This window comes from Epinephelus fuscoguttatus, linkage group LG9, assembly GCF_011397635.1.
Source record: "Epinephelus fuscoguttatus linkage group LG9, E.fuscoguttatus.final_Chr_v1".
Taxonomy (NCBI): Eukaryota; Metazoa; Chordata; class Actinopteri; order Perciformes; family Serranidae; genus Epinephelus; species Epinephelus fuscoguttatus.
This window is the reverse complement of record NC_064760.1, coordinates 24,017,618-24,034,930: the sequence shown is the minus strand read 5'-3', so window position 1 is coordinate 24,034,930 and position 17,313 is coordinate 24,017,618. Positions and strand designations below refer to the sequence as shown.

The following is a 17,313-nucleotide window of genomic DNA, read 5'->3' as shown; positions in this document are numbered from 1 at the left end:
CCAAAGGAAACAACCTCTTCCACATCGGAACCAGCACCGGAGAAATCAGGACTAAGAGGAGAATGAGTGACAATGACCTGAAAACTCACCCCTTGCTGGTGTTGGTGTCTGATAACGGAGAACCCTCCCTGTCAGCTACTGTGTCTATTGAGGTGGTGGTGGTTGAGAGCACAGCTGACATCCAGACTCAGTTCAGACATGTGCCCATAAAGGAGGACAGCTTCTCTGCGCTGAACCTGTATCTGCTGATCGCCATTGTGTCCGTGTCAGTCATCTTTCTGCTCAGCCTCATCAGTTTAATAGCTGTCAAATGCCACAGGACAGACGGCACTTTCAGCAGGTACAGCGCCCCAATGATCACCACCCACCCTGACGGGAGCTGGTCTTACTCCAAAGCTACTCAGCAGTATGATGTGTGTTTCAGCTCAGACACACTCAAGAGTGACGTAGTGGTTTTCCCCGCACCGTTTCCGCCTGTAGATGCTGAGCTGATCAGTATAAACGGAGGAGACACTTTTACCAGAACTCAGACTTTACCTAACAAAGAAAAGGTAAGAACATAATAGTGTCACATGCTTGACATTTTATTACACTACACCTATGCTGAGAACTGGGTGGGAATAGATGCCGTTTTACTTACAGTCCTTTGCAAAGCCCTATGTGCCATTAGGAAAAAAAGTACTGACTTGAGTGTGAGTTAATATACTGGAGAAATATTCAAAAATTTCTTGAGTATCTTGATATAAATAGACATATTGGAAATGTGTTGAGTGATCTCAGTCATGACTTTCTGCTGAGCTGCTTTTATGAATGTGTTTGTCGCTATCCATGGTGCTGAACGCATGCTTCTGGTTTCCAAACCACAGGACAAAATTGTAAATTATTTTCAACCCTGTCTCATAGAAATTAGGCTTTCATACTGGCTCAAACATCAGCAATGTATTTGTGAAGATACATACTTTGCCTTTAGTTTGATTGTGTTTCTTTTCCTTTTATTCGTGTCTGGCTATTGAAGAAAGCGGGTTTTTGTTTGTGTGCTGAATAAACCATCTTTCTGGAATGTTGATTTAAAAAAAAAAATCTTCGTCATTAACCACATTAGTTGTCTCGTGAAGTTTTGACTTAGTGTCGAAAACAGGTCATTTTGTTAACAAAAAATACAAACATATGAAGTGTTAATCGAAATTATCACTGTGATAAATTAAGCAGTTAAGCCACTTCTTCCTTGAGTTATGGAATGGTTTAGCTACATGTTCAAGTGGAAATTAAGAACTTATTGGTCTGATAATATTAGTGTCTGTATGCTGAATGTAGTTCTCGCAAGTGTCCACATGAGGACATTGTAGACCGTCACATTTGAACTAACACGTTGGTAGCACGGGGCTCCTCCCAGATTCAGAGGATGATGATGTTTCTCAGGCGATTCAAACAAAGACACTCTGGGAGCGAAAGAGGACGGTGCGACCACCATTTTCCTATCGTAGTGCTTATATGCTGATGAATTCATTTAGTATATTTCGTGATGCTGTTGTATGTATCCATATGAGTGACCTTATTCGCCAAATCAATCTTTATGTCGTCTCTGGATGTGTGGAATAATGCATTTGCCGAGCAGAAGGAGCTGTGTGTGGATATATCTCCTGTTCGTGCTGCTGGATTGTTACTGGGAAGCGGTGTCTGGGCAGCTCTCTTACTCCGTCTCAGAGGAGGTGAATCTGGGGACTGTTGTCGGAAATATCGCGAAAGATCTCAACATTAATGTCCAGGATTTGGAGTCCCGCATGTTTCAGATCGTTGCTGGATCAAAGAGAAAATATTTCGAGGTAAATCTAAAGACTGGTGTCCTGTATGTTAATGAGAGAATAGATCGAGAGGAACTCTGCGGCAACGAACAGAAATGTTCCCTCAGTGTAGAGGCGGTGATTAATAACCCTTTAAAACTGTACCGGATTGAAATTATAATCTTGGATGTAAATGACAATTCCCCGTCATTTCTCAGTACGTCACAGGTGATTAACATTAGTGAGAACACGGCAGCAGGGGCTAAATTTCTATTGAAACGAGCTCAGGATGCAGACGCCGGTAAAAATGCTGTAAACAGCTACAAGCTGAGCCAAAATGAACACTTCTCTCTCGTCACACATAAAGGAGAGAGTGTAACTGTAGAATTACAGCTACAGAAAGTTTTAGACAGAGAAAAACAGTCTGTGATCCGACTCACACTGACTGCTATTGATGGAGGAACTCCTGCTAAATCTGGCAGCATGACTATTATAGTGAATGTGTTGGACAGTAATGATAATCCTCCTGTATTCAGTCAGACTCTGTACAAAGCCAGTGTGTATGAAAATACAAAAATAGGCACATCCATAATAACATTAAATGCTACTGATTTAGATGCAGATCAAAACGGACAAATATCGTATTCCATTGTTGAAATAGACCAGGGTAAAGAAACGGATCTGTTTGCTATAGATGAAAAAACTGGAACTGTAACAAATAAAAAGAATATCGACTTTGAAGAAAATAATGCTTTTGAGATTCGAGTACAAGCCAGTGATGGAGCTTCTCCTCCTCTCACCTCACATGCCAAATTACTGATTGAAGTTTTAGACGTCAATGACAATGCCCCTGAAGTATCTGTTACGTCATTGTTAAACACCGTGAAAGAGGATACGACCATCGGCACAGCCATTGCACTAGTTTCAGTATCTGATAAAGACGGGGGTAAAAATGTGATGGTCAACTGTAAAATCTCCAATAATGTCCCTTTTAAATTAGAGTCAAATTATAAAAATTACTACTCGTTGGTGGTGGACGGTCCTCTGGACAGAGAGAGCTCAGCTGAATACAACATCAGCATCACTGCTACTGATGAGGGCAGCCCACCTCTCTCCAGCACGAGCGTCATTAATGTCCACGTCTCAGATGTGAATGATAACACACCTGTTTCACAGAAAACATAATCAATGTTTATGTTAAAGAGAACAATCCAGTGGGAGCAGTTATTAAAACTGTGACTGCAGCTGATGCTGATATCAATCAGAATGGTCAGGTGAGCTATTCTTTTCTACAAAGTAACAGTAACTCACTGCCGTTATCTACAATGGTGAACATCAACTCAGAGACTGGAGATATAGTCAGCCTGCAGTCTTTTAACTATGAGGAGTTGAAAACGTTTCAGTTTAAAGTTCAGGCCACAGACTCTGGTGTTCCTCCGCTCAGCAGCAACGTGACTGTCAACGTTTTAATCCTGGATGAAAATGACAATAATCCAACAATTCTCGCCATATTCTGAGCACGGCTCCGTTAACAGTGAGAGCATCCCCTATTCTGCTGAAGCGTGATACTTTGTGGCAAAGATCAGGGCTGTAGACGCAGACTCTGGATACAATGCGCTGCTCTCTTATCACCTCTCTGAGCCCAAAGGAAACAACCTCTTCCGCATCGGAACCAGCACCGGAGAAATCAGGACTAAGAGGAGAATGAGTGACAATGACCTGAAAACTCACCCTGCTTGGTGTGTGGGTTCGTGTCTGATAACGGAGAACCCTCCTCCGCTAGCCACTGTGTCTATTGAGGTGGTGGTGGCTGAGAGCACAGCTGACATCCAGACTCAGTTCAGACATGTGCCCATAAAGGAGGACAGCTTCTCTGCGCTGCGCTGAACCTCTATCTGCTGATCGCCATTGTGTCGGTGTCAGTCATCTTTCTGCTCAGCCTCATCAGTTTAATAGCCGTCAAATGCCACAGGACAGACGGCACTTTCAGCAGGTACAGCGCCCCAATGATCACTCACCCACCCTGACGGGAGCTGGTCTTACTCCAAAGCTACTCAGCAGTATGACGTGTTTCAGCTCAGACACTCAAGAGTGACGTAGTGGTTTTCCCTGCACCGTTTCCGCCTGTAGATGCGGAGCTGATCAGTATTTAATGGAGGAGACACTTTTACCAGAACTCAGACTTTACTCAACAAAGAAAAGGTAAGAACAACACGTTTATAATGTTTTAGAAACAATATTGTGAGTGTCACTAAACGCTGGGCTTGTTTGCTCTTTATGTATTTAGTAGGTCGTTAGTTTTTCTTTCCTTTTTGTAGCTATATGGATCTTAGTGTATGTGTTGACACGTAACACGTGTTTTGGAAAATGGTTTCGTACATTTTCTCCCATGGTAATGGTGACCTTTTGCATCTGACATCGTCTAAAACATGTAAACCAGTCCTTACAATCTAAATGCAGTATCGCTGTCCATGGTGCCGAAGAGGGGAAGTGTAAACCCGAAATGAAACTTGTGCTGGTATTGCTGTTTTTTGTTTTTTTTTAACATAGAAAGAAAGGTTGATTTCATACCTCTTGACCATAATTAACAACAATACTGCGTTACAATTCATACATATGTTTTTTGATCAGTTGCCAGTTGTCACTTTCATCATTTCTTCTTTGACAATCGCGCTGATACACAGATTTCGCGGTTTGGGGCGCAGTGTATGCATCATAGATTTGATAGTTGATTGCAATGTAAGAGACTAATTTTCCAATATCTTCTTAAATATTCCTAGGTATTTGTCTTGTTTTCCTGCCAATTCTTTCAGTTCGCTTAATGGCGTTCAGTCTGAGACTATCAACAAAGACCCTGTGAGGGCTATGGCATTAATATGTGCATTTAAAATAATTGCCTGGATTACATTTTAGGTAAAGGGATGCGCATGCCAATCACAAACAGATGAGTTGACCCTCACTTGGAAATAACGAAATACATGATTGCAAATACATAATTAGGAAATACAGAAAACATTGCTTTGTACCAAATATGACGACCAGTTTATTAAGTATTTTTCAAAGAATATAAACTGATATTTTCTGACTTTCTGTTCATTTTAACATTGGCCATGTTTTTATGCTGAGCATCAACTGAGAGATAGTGTGAGCAATATTAGACTGTTTTTCTCCTGGCTTGTGATGTAATTGGTCTACAAGACCATAAGGGGGCGCTGTAGACCATAACACAGACACTACTTTATTCAAATCCCGAGGCCCCTCCTCGATGAGGAGCGTGATGATGTCTTGTTGGGCTGTGACACAAAGAGACGCAGAAGCACACAGAGGAGGCTGAGACGTTTTCTGCATTGTGGATAAATTAGAAGAAAAGGGAACACAGTTTGGGTCAACACTCGACATCCATTGGACTTTTTCTGTGTTGGATTCACATCGGATTAGATTATGACTTCGATTAACAGGAGTCCTGTGGTGGCATACGTGTTATTTGTTCTGCTGGATTGTTACTGGGAAGCGGTGTACGGGCAGCTCTCCTACTCCATATCAGAGGAGGTGAATCCGGGGACTTCTGTAGGAAATATAGCCAAGGATCTAAATCTCAGTGTCGATGATCTGGAGTCTCGTATGTTTCAGATTGTTGCCGGATCAAAGAAAAAGATTTTCGAGGTAAACCTGAAGACTGGTGTTCTCTTTGTCAGTGATAGAATAGACAGAGAGGAGCTCTGTGCGAAGGCAACGAAATGCACAGTGAGTGTAGAGGCTGTGATAAATGCTCCACTGAAGCTTTATCGTTTAGAAATAAATATTCTAGATGTTAATGACAATTATCCGTCTTTCACTGCTAAATCGCAAAATATTGAAATAGCAGAAAGCACACTGCCTGGGACTAAATTTCTTGTGCTGTCCGCCTATGACGCTGATGTTGGAAAAAACGGTATCAGTACATACAAACTAAATCAGAATGACCATTTTTCTTTATCGGTGAACAAAGGAGATACTGTGTCTGCTGAGCTAGTCCTCCAGAAACCTTTGGACCGAGAAAAACAGCCTGTAATTAAACTCACACTGACTGCTGTAGACGGAGGGACACCTCCAAAATCCGGAACATCACAGATCATAATAAATGTTCTGGACAACAATGATAACACCCCGATCTTTACAAAGCCATTGTATAAAACAAGTATTACTGAAAATGTTCCGGTTGGGACGTCAGTAATAACAGTAACAGCAACAGACGCTGATGAAGGGCCAAACGGGGAGATTTCATACTCCCTTAGCAGCAAAGATCAGGACCATGTTCTGGAAATATTCCAAATTGATGAGCTCACAGGTTTAATGACAGTTAAAGGAAAGATTGACTTTGAAGAGCACCCGGCTTTTGAAACTATGCAAGCTAGCAGTGACAAAGGCTCTCCTCCAATGGCAGCACAGTGCAAAATACTAATAGAGGTGTTGGATTTAAATGACAACACTCCTGAGATATCTGTGACATCATTAATCAACAGAGTGAAAGAGGATGCAAAAATAGGCACTGCTGTTGCACTTGTGTCAGTTCTGGACCGAGATGGAGGTAAAAATGGAGCAGTTCATTGCGATATTAAAAATGACAGCCCCTTTAAATTGGAAACAAATTATAAAAACTATTACTCTTTGGTAGTAGACGGACAACTAGACAGAGAGAGTACTTCACATTATAATGTCACCATCATAGCTACAGATGATGGAACCCCTGCTCTCACCAGCACCAGTGATCTCACGGTTTATATTTCTGATGTCAATGATAACTCGCCTCGCTTCTCAGACACTGTGGTCAATGTGTATTTAAAAGAGAACAGTCCTGTTGGAGCGGTGCTGAAAAGAGTTTCTGCTGTTGATGCAGACATTGATCAAAATGCACAGGTGAGCTATTCAGTTTTACAAAGTAACAGTAACTCACTGCCGTTATCTACAATGGTGAACATCAACTCAGAGACTGGAGATATAGTCAGCCTGCAGTCCTTTAACTATGAAGAGTTGAAAACGTTTCAGTTTAAAGTTCAGGCCACAGACTCTGGTGTTCCTCCGCTCAGCAGCAACGTGACTGTCAACGTTTTAATCCTGGATGAAAATGACAATAATCCAACAATTCTCGCGCCATATTCTGAGCACGGCTCCGTTAACAGTGAGAGCATCCCCTATTCTGCTGAAGCGGGATACTTTGTGGCAAAGATCAGGGCTGTAGACGCAGACTCTGGATACAATGCGCTGCTCTCTTATCACCTCTCTGAGCCCAAAGGAAACAACCTCTTCCGCATCGGAACCAGCACCGGAGAAATCAGGACTAAGAGGAGAATGAGTGACAATGACCTGAAAACTCACCCCTTGCTGGTGTTGGTGTCTGATAACGGAGAACCCTCCCTGTCAGCTACTGTGTCTATTGAGGTGGTGGTGGTTGAGAGCACAGCTGACATCCAGACTCAGTTCAGACATGTGCCCATCAAGGAGGACAGCTTCTCTGCGCTGAACCTGTATCTGCTGATCGCCATTGTGTCCGTGTCAGTCATCTTTCTGCTCAGCCTCATCAGTTTAATAGCTGTCAAATGCCACAGGACAGACGGCACTTTCAGCAGGTACAGCGCCCCAATGATCACCACCCACCCTGACGGGAGCTGGTCTTACTCCAAAGCTACTCAGCAGTATGACGTGTGTTTCAGCTCAGACACACTCAAGAGTGACGTAGTGGTTTTCCCCGCACCGTTTCCGCCTGCAGATGCGGAGCTGATCAGTATTAATGGAGGAGACACTTTTACCAGAACTCAGACTTTACCCAACAAAGAAAAGGTAAGAACATAATAGTGTCACATGCTTCAATTGTATTACACTACACTTTCTTTGCTGAGAACTTGAATAACATGCCGTTTATTTACGTTATTTGCAAAGATTGTTTGCCACTTAACGGAAAAAGTACTGACTTGATTGAGTTAATATACGGGAAATATTCAAAAATTTCTTGAGTATCTTGATATAAATAGACATATTGGTGTTCATTGAGTGATTTCAGTCATGACTTTTGCTGAGCTGCTTTTATGAATGTGTTTGTCGCTATCCAGTGGTGCTGAACTCAGCTTTGTTAAGCTTTAAATAACCAGAACACGATGGAAAACATAACTTTGTTTAGGTGGACAGTGTTTTTAAATATATGTATCCATATGAAATTAGGCTTTCAACTGGTTCAAACATCAGAAACAAATGTATTTGTGAAGATCATACTTTGCCTTTAGATACAAAAATTGATTGTGTTTCTTTCCTTTTATTCGTGTCTGGCTATTAAGAAAGCTGTATTTTGTTTGTGTGCTGAATAAACCATCTTTCTGGAATGTTGATTTAAAAAAATCTTCGTTGGGGACACTATAGACCATCACATTTGGACGGTGTCTTTCGTAGCACAGGGCTCCTCCCAGAGTCAGCGGATAATGCATCTGTGGGCTTTGTTACAAAGAGACGTCGGGCGACAAAGAACGGTCGTCTTGTTTGCTCGTGGAAATGAAATACTTGTTCGGAATACTTCTTCCTTGATTTTGATCTCCTCGAGGTTGTAACATATTGTTCTAGTTTGCCCATATGCTCCTTCTCGATGTGTGGAATAATGCATTTGCCGAACAGACAGAGCTCTTTGTGGATATATCTCCTGTTCGTGCTGCTGGATTGTTACTGGGAAGCGGTGTCTGGGCAGCTCTCTTACTCCGTCTCAGAGGAGGTGAATCTGGGGACTGTTGTCGGAAATATCGCTAAAGATCTCAACATCAATGTCCAGGATTTGGAGTCCCGCATGTTTCAGATCGTTGCTGGATCAAAGAGAAAATATTTCGAGGTAAATCTAAAGACTGGTGTCCTGTATGTTAATGAGAGAATAGATCGAGAGGAACTCTGCGGCGATGAAGCAAAATGTTCCCTCAGTGTAGAAGCAGTGATTAATAACCCTTTAAAACTGTACCGGATTGAAATTATAATATTGGATGTAAATGATAATTCTCCGTCATTTCAGAGCAACTCGCAGGTTATCGATATCGGTGAGAACACAGCAGCAGGGGCAAAATTTCCTCTGCACCCTGCTGACGATGCAGACGTCGGTAAAAATACTGTTAACAGCTACAAGCTGAGCCAAAATGAACACTTCTCTCTCGTCACACATAAAGGGGAGAGTGTAACTGTAGAATTACAGCTTCAGAAAGTCTTAGACAGAGAAAAGCAGTCTGTGATCCAACTCACACTGACTGCTATTGATGGAGGAACTCCTGCTAAATCTGGCAGCATGACTATTATAGTGAATGTGTTGGACATTAATGATAATCCTCCCGTTTTCAGTCAGACTCTCTACAAAGCCAGTGTGTATGAAAATACAAAAATAGGCACATCGATAATAACATTAAATGCTACTGATCTGGATGTAGGTCCAAATGGACAAATATCGTATTCTATTATTGAAATAGACCGGGGGAAACAGACTGATCTGTTTGCTATAGATGAAAAAACTGGAATTGTGACAAATAAAAAGAATATCGACTTTGAAGAAAATAATGCTTTTGAGATCCGAGTACAAGCCAGTGATGGAGCTTCTCCTCCTCTCACCTCAAATGCCAAACTATTGATTGAAGTTTTAGACGTTAATGACAATGCCCCTGAAATATCTGTTACGTCATTGTTAAATAGCGTAAAAGAGGATGCGTCCATCGGCACAGCCATTGCACTAGTTTCAGTATCTGATAAAGATGGAGGTAAAAATGCGATGGTGAACTGTAAAATCTCCAGTAATGACCCTTTCAAATTAGAGTCAAATTATAAGAATTACTACTCGTTGGTGGTGGACGGTCCTCTGGACAGAGAGAGTTCAGCTGAATACAACATCAGCATCACTGCTACTGATGAGGGCAGCCCACCTCTCTCCAGCACGAGCGTCATTAATGTCCACGTCTCAGATGTGAATGATAACAAACCTCTATTCACAGAAAACATAATCAATGTCTATGTGAAAGAAAACAGTCCAGTAGGAGCAGTTTTAAAAACTGTTTCAGCAATTGATGCTGACATCGATCAGAATGGTCAGGTGAGCTATTCAGTTTTACAAAGTAACAGTAACTCACTGCCGTTATCTACAATGGTGAACATCAACTCAGAGACTGGAGATATAGTCAGCCTGCAGTCTTTTAACTATGAGGAGTTGAAAACGTTTCAGTTTAAAGTTCAGGCCACAGACTCTGGTGTTCCTCCGCTCAGCAGCAACGTGACTGTCAACGTTTTAATCCTGGATGAAAATGACAACAATCCAACAATTCTCGCGCCATATTCTGAGCACGGCTCCGTTAACAGTGAGAGCATCCCCTATTCTGCTGAAGCGGGATACTTTGTGGCAAAGATCAGGGCTGTAGACGCAGACTCTGGATACAATGCGCTGCTCTCTTATCACCTCTCTGAGCCCAAAGGAAACAACCTCTTCCGCATCGGAACCAGCACCGGAGAAATCAGGACTAAGAGGAGAATGAGTGACAATGACCTGAAAACTCACCCCTTGCTGGTGTTGGTGTCTGATAACGGAGAACCCTCCTGTCAGCTACTGTGTCTATTGAGGTGGTGGTGGTTGAGAGCACAGCTGACATCCAGACTCAGTTCAGACATGTGCCCATAAAGGAGGACAGCTTCTCTGCGCTGAACCTGCTATCTGCTGATCGCCATTGTGTCGGTGTCAGTCATCTTTCTGCTCAGCCTCATCAGTTTAATAGCTGTCAAATGCCACAGGACAGACGGCACTTTCAGCAGGTACAGCGCCCCAATGATCACCACCCACCCTGACGGGAGCTGGTCTTACTCCAAAGCTACTCAGCAGTATGACGTGTGTTTCAGCTCAGACACACTCAAGAGTGACGTAGTGGTTTTCCCCGCACCGTTTCCGCCTGTAGATGCAGAGCTGATCAGTATTAATGGAGGAGACACTTTTACCAGAACTCAGACTTTACCCAACAAAGAAAAGGTAAGAAATACATTAAGTGATTGTTTTCACATGCGTTGTTACACCGTTGTATTAACACTACATGGCGCCAATTTGAGAATTTGAGAGTGGTCAAGAAATTGAAACCGCGATGTTATTTCATACACTAGCTTTGTTCATAAATAGTTTATTTCATGTAGGTGATGTTGCTGAAAATGTCATGTTGAATATGTCTATTGAGTGCAAATAAGTTTGTAGAAATTACCAAATACGAGCAAATAAATAACATATGTGACTGTAATGTTTGATGATTTAACTTTCTCATCATGACTTTTGAGCTGTTTTAAAATATGTATTGTCCTTACATGGTGCTGAACTTAATGATTTCTTTATTGCCTTAAAAAAATAAATTCAGTTTTACATGTATTTTGCAATGTCTGTGTTGATATAGGCTCACATACATGAGTATGGCTCAGAATGTATGTAAATCGGATGATGCATCTGTGGGCTTCGTTACAAAGAGACGTCGGGCGACAAAGAACGGTTGTCTTATTTGCTCGTGGAAATGCCAAAAGATTTATTTGGAATACTCCTTCCTTGATTTTGTTCTTGTGGTCGTTGTAACATGTTGTTCTAGTTTGCCCATATGCTCCTTCTCGATGCGTGGAATAATGCATTTGCCGAGCAGAAGGAGCTGTGTGTGGATATATCTCCTGTTCGTGCTGCTGGATTGTTACTGGGAAGCGGTGTCTGGGCAGCTCTCTTACTCCGTCTCAGAGGAGGTGAATCTGGGGACTGTTGTGGGAAATATCGCCAAAGATCTCAACATCAATGTCCAGGATTTGGAGTCCCACATGTTTCAAATCGTTGCTGGATCAAAGAGAAAATATTTCGAGGTAAATCTAAAGACTGGTGTCCTGTATGTTAATGAGAGAATAGATCGAGAGGAACTCTGCGGCGATGAAGCAAAATGTTCCCTCAGTGTAGAAGCAGTGATTAATAACCCTTTAAAACTGTACCGGATCGAAATTGTCATCTTAGATGTGAACGACAATTCCCCGTCATTTCTGAGCCCGTCACAGGTAATCAACATTACAGAGAATACAGCAACAGGGGCTAAATTTCTATTGAAACGAGCTCACGATGCAGACGTCGGTAAAAATGCTGTTAACAGCTACAAGCTGAGCCAAAATGAACACTTCTCTCTCGTCACACATAAAGGGGAGAGTGTAACTGTAGAATTACAGCTTCAGAAAGTCTTAGACAGAGAAAAGCAGTCTGTGATCCAACTCACACTGACTGCTATTGATGGAGGAACTCCTGCTAAATCTGGCAGCATGACTATTATAGTTAATGTGTTGGACATTAATGATAATCCTCCCGTTTTCAGTCAAACTCTGTATAAAGCCAGCGTGTATGAAAATGAAAAAGTAGGCACATCCATAATAACACTAAATGCTACTGATCTGGATGCAGATCAAAATGGACAAGTCTTGTATTCACTCAGTAAAGTAGGCAGAGGGAAACAACCTGATCTGTTTGCTATAGATGAAAAAACTGGAATTGTGACAAATAAAAAGAATATCGACTTTGAAGAAAATAATGCTTTTGAGATTCGAGTACAAGCCAGTGATGGAGCAGTTTTTCCCATGACCTCACATGCCAAATTATTGATTGAAGTTTTAGACGTCAATGACAATGCCCCTGAAATATCTGTTACGTCATTGTTAAACACCGTAAAGGAGGATGCGTCCATCGGCACCGCCATTGCACTAGTTTCAGTATCTGATAAAGACGGAGGTAAAAATGGGATGGTCAACTGTAAAATCTCCAATAATGTTCCGTTCAAATTGGAGTCAAATTATAAGAATTACTACTCGTTGGTGGTGGACGGTCCTCTGGACAGAGAGAGCTCAGCTGAATACAACATCAGCATCACTGCTACTGATGAGGGCAGCCCACCTCTCTCCAGCACGAGCGTCATTAATGTCCACGTCTCAGATGTGAATGATAACAAACCTCTATTCACAGAAAACATAATCAATGTCTATGTGAAAGAAAACAGTCCAGTAGGAGCAGTTTTAAAAACTGTTTCAGCAATTGATGCTGACATCGATCAGAATGGTCAGGTGAGCTATTCAGTTTTACAAAGTAACAGTAACTCACTGCCGTTATCTACAATGGTGAACATCAACTCAGAGACTGGAGATATAGTCAGCCTGCAGTCTTTTAACTATGAGGAGTTGAAAACGTTTCAGTTTAAAGTTCAGGCCACAGACTCTGGTGTTCCTCCGCTCAGCAGCAACGTGACTGTCAACGTTTTAATCCTGGATGAAAATGACAATAATCCAACAATTCTCGCGCCATATTCTGAGCACGGCTCCGTTAACAGTGAGAGCATCCCCTATTCTGCTGAAGCGGGATACTTTGTGGCAAAGATCAGGGCTGTAGACGCAGACTCTGGATACAATGCGCTGCTCTCTTATCACCTCTCTGAGCCCAAAGGAAACAACCTCTTCCGCATCGGAACCAGCACCGGAGAAATCAGGACTAAGAGGAGAATGAGTGACAATGACCTGAAAACTCACCCCTTGCTGGTGTTGGTGTCTGATAACGGAGAACCCTCCTGTCAGCTACTGTGTCTATTGAGGTGGTGGTGGTTGAGAGCACAGCTGACATCCAGACTCAGTTCAGACATGTGCCCATCAAGGAGGACAGCTTCTCTGCGCTGAACCTGTATCTGCTGATCGCCATTGTGTCGGTGTCAGTCATCTTTCTGCTCAGCCTCATCAGTTTAATAGCTGTCAAATGCCACAGGACAGACGGCACTTTCAGCAGGTACAGCGCCCCAATGATCACCACCCACCCTGACGGGAGCTGGTCTTACTCCAAAGCTACTCAGCAGTATGACGTGTGTTTCAGCTCAGACACACTCAAGAGTGACGTAGTGGTTTTCCCCGCACCGTTTCCGCCTGTAGATGCTGAGCTGATCAGTATTCACGGAGGAGACACTTTTACCAGAACTCAGACTTTACCCAACAAAGAAAAGGTAAGAGTTTAAATACATTAAGTGCTTTTTGCTGCACCCTTTCCATACAGAGTAAGACACAATATGGTGCAATTTATTTACGATATTTGAGAGATTGTTTCCACTTAGCGGTCAAGAAACCGCCATACTATTCACACGGACTACATGGTGGTATCATCAAATAAAAATAATCAAGGTAATTAAGTTTTGTAGTTTGACATTGCAGAATGAAGCTTGCTGTTCATTGGTTGATGTTTTCCAACTTTCAGTCATGTCTGCTCATGATTCGCATCCTCTATATGAGTCGCTCTCCGTGGTGCTGAACTTAAGTTTGTTAAGCTTTAAATTACCAAAACACGATGCAAAACAAAACTCTGTTTAGGTGGACAGTGTTTGCAAATATATGTATCCATATGATTTGCAACAACTGTTGGACAACATGTTTAAGATTTTATCATTTATGCTCAGAAAAAACTTTTAGTGAAACCTTTGCATTGACTTTGCTCTTTGGATCCAAAAAAAGAAAAAAAAAAAGGAAAAAAAAACACCTTAAAATATATTTCAGTATTTACAATGATAACAATAATAAATATACATATGAAAATAAATACAATTTAAATAATAAAAAAAAATGAAATAAAGGACTATCACGACTCTGAGGCCCTTGATTGAATTTTCCGTTACTTTCCAAAAACCAGCTGTATTACGAATAACACTTCAGTCATGTTTTGTTAATTTCAGATATGAGTAGACTGAACATTTGTCTTTGTGATTTTACTTTTTGACTTCTGCTTCATGTTTAAGGAGAATTCAGAACGAATATGTCTTTCCAGTGTTATTTTGTTTTATGTACGGTAGCATGTACTCGTATGTCCACATGGGGACACTGTAGACCATCACATTTGGACGGTGTCTTCAGTAGCTCAGGGCTCCTCCCAGAGTCAGCGGATGACGCATCTGTGGGCTTTGTTACAAAGAGACGTCGGGCGACAAAGAACGGTCGTCTTGTTTGCTCGTGGAAATGAAATACTTGTTCGGAATACTTCTTCCTTGATTTTGATCTCCTCGAGGTTGTAACATATTGCTCAGATTTGCCTCCATGCTCCTTCTCGATGTGTGGAATGATGCATTTGCCGAGCAGAAGGAGCTGTGTGTGGATATATCTCCTGTTCGTGCTGCTGGATTGTTACTGGGAAGCGGTGTCTGGGCAGCTCTCTTACTCCGTCTCAGAGGAGGTGAATCTGGGGACTGTTGTGGGAAATATAGCGAAAGATCTCAACATCAATGTCCAGGATTTGGAGTCCCGCATGTTTCAGATCGTTGCTGGATCAAAGAGAAAATATTTCGAGGTAAATCTAAAGACTGGTGTCCTGTATGTTAATGAGAGGATTGATCGAGAGGAACTCTGCGGCGATGAAGCAAAATGTTCCCTCAGTGTAGAAGCAGTGATTAATAACCCTTTAAAACTGTACCGGATTGAAATTATAATCTTAGATGTGAATGATAATTCCCCGTCATTTCTGAGCCCGTCACAGGTATTCAACATTACAGAGAACACAGCAGCCGGGGTTAAATTTCCTCTTCATCCTGCTGACGATGCAGACGTCGGTAAAAATACTGTTAACAGCTACAAGCTGAGCCAAAATGAGCACTTTTCTCTCGTCACACATAAAGGAGAGAGTATATCTCCCGAATTATTGCTTCAGAAAGTTTTGGACAGAGAAAAGCAGTCTGTGATCCGACTCACACTGACTGCTATTGATGGAGGAACTCCTGTTAAATCTGGCACTATGGTAATTATAGTTAATGTGTTGGACATTAATGATAACGCTCCTGTATTCAGTCAAACTCTGTATAAAGCCAGTGTGTATGAAAATGTAAAGTTAGGCACATCGATAATAACATTAAATGCTAGTGATCTGGATGCAGGTCAAAATGGACAAGTCTTGTATTCACTCAGTAAAGTAGGCAGAGGGAAACAACCTGATCTGTTTGCTATAGATGAAAAAACTGGAACTGTAACAAATAAAAAGAATATCGACTTTGAAGAAAATAATGCTTTTGAGATTCGAGTACAAGCCAGTGATGGAGCTGTTTTCCCTATGACCTCAAATGTCAAATTATTGATTGAAGTTTTAGACGTCAATGACAATGCCCCTGAAATTTCAGTTACATCACTATTAAATGCAGTCAAGGAGGATGCGTCCATCGGCACAGCCATTGCACTAGTTTCAGTATCTGATAAAGACGGGGGTAAAAATGCGATGGTGAACTGTAAAATCTCCAATAATGTCCCATTCAAATTAGAGTCAAATTATAAGAATTACTACTCGTTGGTGGTGGACGGTCCTCTGGACAGAGAGAGCTCAGCTGAATACAACATCAGCATCACTGCTACTGATGAGGGCAGCCCACCTCTCTCCAGCACGAGCGTCATTAATGTCCACGTCTCAGATGTGAATGATAACAAACCTCTATTCACAGAAAACATAATCAATGTCTATGTGAAAGAAAACAGTCCAGTAGGAGCAGTTTTAAAAACTGTTTCAGCAATTGATGCTGACATCGATCAGAATGGTCAGGTGAGCTATTCAGTTTTACAAAGTAACAGTAACTCACTGCCGTTATCTACAATGGTGAACATCAACTCAGAGACTGGAGATATAGTCAGCCTGCAGTCTTTTAACTATGAGGAGTTGAAAACGTTTCAGTTTAAAGTTCAGGCCACAGACTCTGGTGTTCCTCCGCTCAGCAGCAACGTGACTGTCAACGTTTTAATCCTGGATGAAAATGACAATAATCCAACAATTCTCGCGCCATATTCTGAGCACGGCTCCGTTAACAGTGAGAGCATCCCCTATTCTGCTGAAGCAGGATACTTTGTGGCAAAGATCAGGGCTGTAGACGCAGACTCTGGATACAATGCGTTGCTCTCTTATCACCTCTCTGAGCCCAAAGGAAACAACCTCTTCCGCATCGGAACCAGCACTGGAGAAATCAGGACTAAGAGGAGAATGAGTGACAATGACCTGAAAACTCAACCCTTGCTGGTGTTGGTGTCTGATAACGGAGAACCCTCCCTGTCAGCTACTGTGTCTATTGAGGTGGTGGTGGTTGAGAGCACAGCTGACATCCAGACTCAGTTCAGACATGTGCCCATAAAGGAGGACAGCTTCTCTGCGCTGAACCTCTATCTGCTGATCGCCATTGTGTCGGTGTCAGTCATCTTTCTGCTCAGCCTCATCAGTTTAATAGCTGTCAAATGCCACAGGACAGACGGCACTTTCAGCAGGTACAGCGCCCCAATGATCACCACCCACCCTGACGGGAGCTGGTCTTACTCCAAAGCTACTCAGCAGTATGACGTGTGTTTCAGCTCAGACACACTCAAGAGTGACGTAGTGGTTTTCCCTGCACCGTTTCCGCCTGTAGATGCTGAGCTGATCAGCATTAATGGAGGAGACACTTTTACCAGAACTCAGACTTTACCTAACAAAGAAAAGGTAAGAGTTTAAACTCAATTATTTTCTTTGTCGATCTGTGGT

General features: G+C 42.1%; 2 protein-coding genes and 1 pseudogene across 13 annotated transcripts in view; all 3 read left to right on the top strand.

Annotated features, from left to right (window-relative positions):
* Positions 1-17,313, top strand: part of LOC125894504 (protocadherin alpha-C2-like) — a 232,042-nt gene that overhangs the window by 125,278 nt on the left and 89,451 nt on the right. The window lies entirely within an intron of this gene.
* LOC125894507 (protocadherin alpha-9-like) lies at positions 11,278-13,801 on the top strand (annotated as a pseudogene).
* LOC125894508 (protocadherin alpha-10-like) lies at positions 13,804-17,283 on the top strand. The gene has a single exon (XM_049585969.1). It carries the CDS (start codon positions 14,881-14,883, stop codon positions 17,281-17,283), a length of 2,403 nt encoding a protein of 800 aa, XP_049441926.1. The 5' UTR covers positions 13,804-14,880.